Raw genomic sequence first — 5,000 nt, forward strand, 5'->3', positions numbered from 1 at the left:
CTCTTTCTAACGAGCCTCGTCTCCCACTCTCTCCATCTCTCTCTCCATCTCTCTCTCCATCTCTCTCTCTAGCCTCTGGTCTCCCCTAGCCTCAGCTAACAACCTAACTGCTCTTAATTGGTCTCTAACTGGTTTCTCCCCCCTCCCCCAGGACTCGGACCTCATCATGACCTTTAACATCTCCATGCACCGGTCCTGGTGGATGGAGAACGGCCCCGGGTGCCGGGTGACCCCTGTCAGCCCCCCGCCCTCCTGGGCCCCTGACGACCACCGCTACATCAGCATCGCCGGCTGCCTGCTGGAGTACCAGTATGTAGAGGTGGGGCACAGCGGCCTGCAGATACTACTGGCTGTAAGTACACTACCTAGTATAACTACCCTGTCCTAGTACACTGCCTAGTACACAACCTAGTACAACTAAATACCTAGTACACTACCTGGTATGACTACCCTGGCCTAGTACACTACCTAGTATAACTACCCTGTCTTAGTACACAACCTAGTACAACTACCTAGTACACTACCTGGTATGACTATCCAGGCCTAGTACACTACCTAGTACTACCTAGTACAACTAACTCATATAAATACCTAGTACACTACCTAGTATAGCTACTAACTAGTACATTACCTAGTATAACTACCTAGGACACTACCTAGTACACTAACTGGTACACTACCTAGTACACTACCTAGCACAAATACCTAGTAGAATACCCCATCTACCAGGTACACTAACTAGTACACTAACCTACTGTAGTACAACTAACTAGTATACTATCTAGTACAACTACCCAGTATAACTACCTAGTACAACTAACTAGTTCACTACCTAGTACAACTACCTAATACATTAACTAGTACACTACCTAGTAAGTAAGTACATTTTATTTATATAGCACTTCTCACAGAGAGGACTCACAAAGTGCTTCAAACAGGTTAAAATGCATTCAAAGAATCAATACAATTAAAACACATGAAACAGGATAACAGTCATAGACATAGTCAAATTGATTCAACAAACACCTATATAAACAGAAACGTCTTTAGCTGCTTCTTAAAAATGTCCACAGAGGCTGCAGCTCTCAAGTCCTGAGGAAGAGCATTCCACAATCTAGGTGCCACAGACTGAAAGGCTCTGTCACTCTGTCTTAAGCCTGGTGCGAGGGACAACCAACAGAGCTTGGTCAGAAGACCCCAGTGTCCTGCTGTGCATGGAGCAGGTGAGACAGATATACAGGTGCCTGACCATGTAGGGCTCTATACGTAATTACAAGAACCTTGAACTGGATCCTGAAATTAACTGGAAGCCAGTGCAAGGAGTTCAGGACAAGAGTAATGAGAAGTTCTACTGGACCTGGTCAGCAGCCTGACGGCGGCATTTTGAACCTGCTGGAGGCGGTCCAATGATGCTTTGCTGAGGCAAGTAAAAAGAGAATTACAATAATCCAGACATGATGAGACATCAGGCATGCTAAATCATTTCTAACTTAGAGTGAGATACAATATATCTGAGTTTTGCAATGTTTCTTAGGTGGAAAAAACATGTACAAGAATATGTTCTGTCAGCATTTAGTTGAAGAAAGTTACTACCCTTCCAGTCCTTAATAGTAGACAAACAATCAGGTTTAAAGGAAAAATACAATTGAATATCGTCTGCGTAACAATGATATGAAATGCCTTCATATTTGCTGATAATGAGCGAACAGAATCGGACATAACACCGATCCCTGGGGCACCCCACAGAATGGGGGAGTGGACTCAGATATACAGCATGAGGCCCAACAGCCACAGAGAAACGCCTACCTGAGAGATGCGAGGCCAAACCAGGCGAGGGCGCTGCCTGAGACGCCAAACCAGGTGAGGGCGCTCCCTGAGACGTCAAACCAGGTGAGGGCGCTCCCTGAGACGCCAAACCAGATGAGGGCGCTCCCTGAGACGCCAAACCAGGTGAGGGCGCTCCCTGAGACGCCAAACCAGGTGAGGGCGCTCCCTGAGATGCCAAACCAGGCGAGGGCGCTCCCTGAGACGTCAAACCAGGTGAGGGCACTCCCTGAGACGCCCGCCCACTCTCTCTCTAAGCCTGTCTAGCAAGCGCTGGTCCACAATATCGACTGCTGCTCTGAGATCAGAAAAAACGAGAGGAAATGATTTCATTACCAGAGAATACGGGTACAGCAGGCGGAGGGGGACTGATAATATTCTTTATGGTGTCGAAAAGGACTTTGGGACTTCGCCTACTCGAGGAGATTAGACTCGCAAATAGGAAGCCCTCACCACCTTGACCATGAAATAAATTCGATGGACCTGGAGACCTAGTATAACTACCTGGTAAAACTTACTAGTAAACTATCTAGTACAACTACCAAGTACACAACCTAGTGTAACTACTTAGTACACTACCATGCTCTAGTACACTACGATCCTGCTCTAGTACACTCTCTAGTCTGCCTCCCCTGATCACCAGGGAAAGGCAATTCCCTTATTGATGATAGGTTTCCCAATCTCAATTGCTCGCTCCTACAAATTGTGTGTGCGTGTGCGTGCGTGTGTGTGTGCATGCATGTGTGTGTGTTTGTATGTGTGTGTGTTTAAACTGTCCCCTGTGTATGTCTCCCTATAGTCAGGGTAATTATATGGCCTCAGGCTCTGTCAGTGATGAAGCCTGCATGCTGTAGAAGAGGCTGGGCTATTATTTGAAGTGTTAATGTGGTAATGAGTCAAATCGGTGTTGTGCCATTGTGTTGGTGAGAGTTGAGTGGTGTGTAGTAAAGAATGGCCGTCTTTGTTTCCCACAAAGCAGAGTACCCAGAAACAACTTCATTATCCTCCTCTGCTCTGCTCTCCTCTCCTCTCCCCTCATCCCTGCTCAAAGTGAACCTCTGACTCTTTGATCGGAGAACTACACACAGCCACCCTTTCTCCCCCTCACTCGCTCGCTCCTCTCCTCCTCCTCTCCCTCCCTCCCTCCCTCCCTCCCTCGTTCCTATATATCTCTGACAGACAAGAACACAATTGATCCACAACCTCAGCTCTGTCTCCCCCCAACCCCGCAGTCCAGTCATCCATACGGCATACGAAACAGAGGGGGGTAATTCTTTCATCTCATATGTATTAATGAGAGCAGCTCCGGAGGGTTAATGGGATTCTGTCGGAGCAGGAGAGGGCGGCGCGACGGGGAAAGGCGGCCAGCCTGAAACCAGAGGGACGACAGCTTGTGTTCCTCTCTCTCTCTCTCTTTCTCTCTCTCTGCCTGTGGGTCTCAAACTGAGATAATCAGGAGGATTAGGAGGAGGAGGAGGAGTAGAGAGAGGGGGGGGGGAGGGGGCTGTCGTTTCCTCATCACCCGTTCCCGTCCTTGCATTGTGATTGTCTCTCGGAGTGTGGAGCAGCAGAGCAGCAGCCTTCCCTACGAGCCCCCTCCACACACGCACGCACACACGCACACACACACACACACACACACTTCCGTCCTCCCTAGTCTCCCTCCCAGCCCTAGTCTCGGCCCCAGAAATTACACGGAGCTGAGACAGGGAGAGAAGGAGAGCGAGACAGAGGGGTAGAGGGCGAGAGAGAGAGAGAGAGAGAGAGAGAGAGAGAGAGAGCAGATTAAACTAGTCTGAGTTATCTCTTTGTGTTTCTCTACCGTTCCCGCTCCATGTTATGTCACCGTGAGAGTAGGACTCTAGGGATTAGGCCTAGCCCTCCGCAGTCAGACAGGTACAGTACTGTACATCATCCAGAGATTAGACCGAGCCCCTAGCAGTCAGACAGGTACGTCCTCCAGAGATTAGACCGAGCCGTCAGCAGTCGGACGTCTAGCTTCATGCTAATGAGTTAGTGGCCATTTTGTGCAGAATGGGGCTGGGTCTTCTAGAGCTCCTGTCTCTTTGAGTCGCAGACGATAGAAAGTCTCTTGCACACCTGAATCAAGTCTCGGTGACGGGCACGCAACAGTGTGATGAGGAAAACAGAAACGCCCGCACTGCTGATGTTGGTACTAAGCTGCATACTGCTCACGCACACACAATCACACACACACACACACACACACACACACACACACACACACACACACACACATGCCATTCATCCCGCAGTGCAGAATGGAGAGGCTCCAGTAGGAAGTACCTGTGTTGCCGGGCAGATTTCTCCTTCACGCCAGCCTGGTGGAGAGCAGCACACACAACGACAGTCCACGCACACACGCACACACGCACATGCACCCCGGGGGGGGGGGGCAGCCATCTCTCATGGCTCGATGATTGACCAATGAGCTGTGTCCTGTTCACAGTATAGCCCTGCAAGGCAGAGGCAGTGACAGAGACAGACAGGGAAAAAGACAGGGACAGGAACAGGTAGGGACAGACAGAGGTTGACAGAGACAGACAGAGACTGGGTCAGAGAGAGGCAGATAGAGACAGAGACAGACAGGACAGGAACAGGCAGGGTCAGAGAGAGGCAGACAGAGACAAGGACAGAGACAGAGACAGGGACAGAGACAGGGTCAGAGAAAGGTAGACAGAGACAGGGGCAGACAGGGACAGAGACATAGGCAGTCGTGTTACAGTAATCAGTAATGAATGAGACTATTAAACCCAGCCAGCGTCTACTGATGATGGGCCTAGGAGAATATTCTACCTGACATTCCACATTCATCACACCTAGTTTGGCTTCTGCCTGCTCTCTCCACATGCCCCCACACACACAGGAGGTGTGTGTGTTTGTGTGTGTGTGTGTGCGTGTTGGGGACAGCAGAGAGGGGAGGTGGTATCAGCAGAGAGACCTACCGGGTCTCGCTGAGAGAGAAAACTAACAATGATCCAATATGGGGGCACGGCCAGGATAATGGAATAGGAGGAGCTGGCCACGGCCAGGACTAACCGCTGCAGGAAAACACTCTAGCCTCCCTCCGTCTGGAGATTGGATCTTCAATTTCAGGAATTAGCCAGCACCACTTCGCCTCGGAGATAAATATATACAATTCATTTATATGGGAT

At 49.7% G+C, this 5,000-nt stretch overlaps 1 protein-coding gene across 2 annotated transcripts in view; it reads left to right on the forward strand.

Moving 5' to 3' along the window:
* Positions 1 to 5,000, forward strand: part of nkain2 (sodium/potassium transporting ATPase interacting 2) — a gene marked incomplete at both ends in the record, with an annotated part of 77,886 nt that overhangs the window by 64,533 nt on the left and 8,353 nt on the right. The window contains one exon of one of the 2 annotated variants that reach the window (XM_084453775.1): positions 152 to 352. The exons of the other annotated variant lie outside the window; for it this stretch is intronic. Coding sequence (XP_084309901.1) covers positions 152 to 352 — 201 coding nt within the window. The remainder of the gene's footprint in view (positions 1 to 151; positions 353 to 5,000) is intronic. 2 annotated transcript variants of the gene reach the window in all.

This window comes from Borostomias antarcticus, assembly GCF_949987555.1.
Source record: "Borostomias antarcticus genome assembly, chromosome: 19".
NCBI lineage: Eukaryota > Metazoa > Chordata > Actinopteri > Stomiiformes > Stomiidae > Borostomias > Borostomias antarcticus.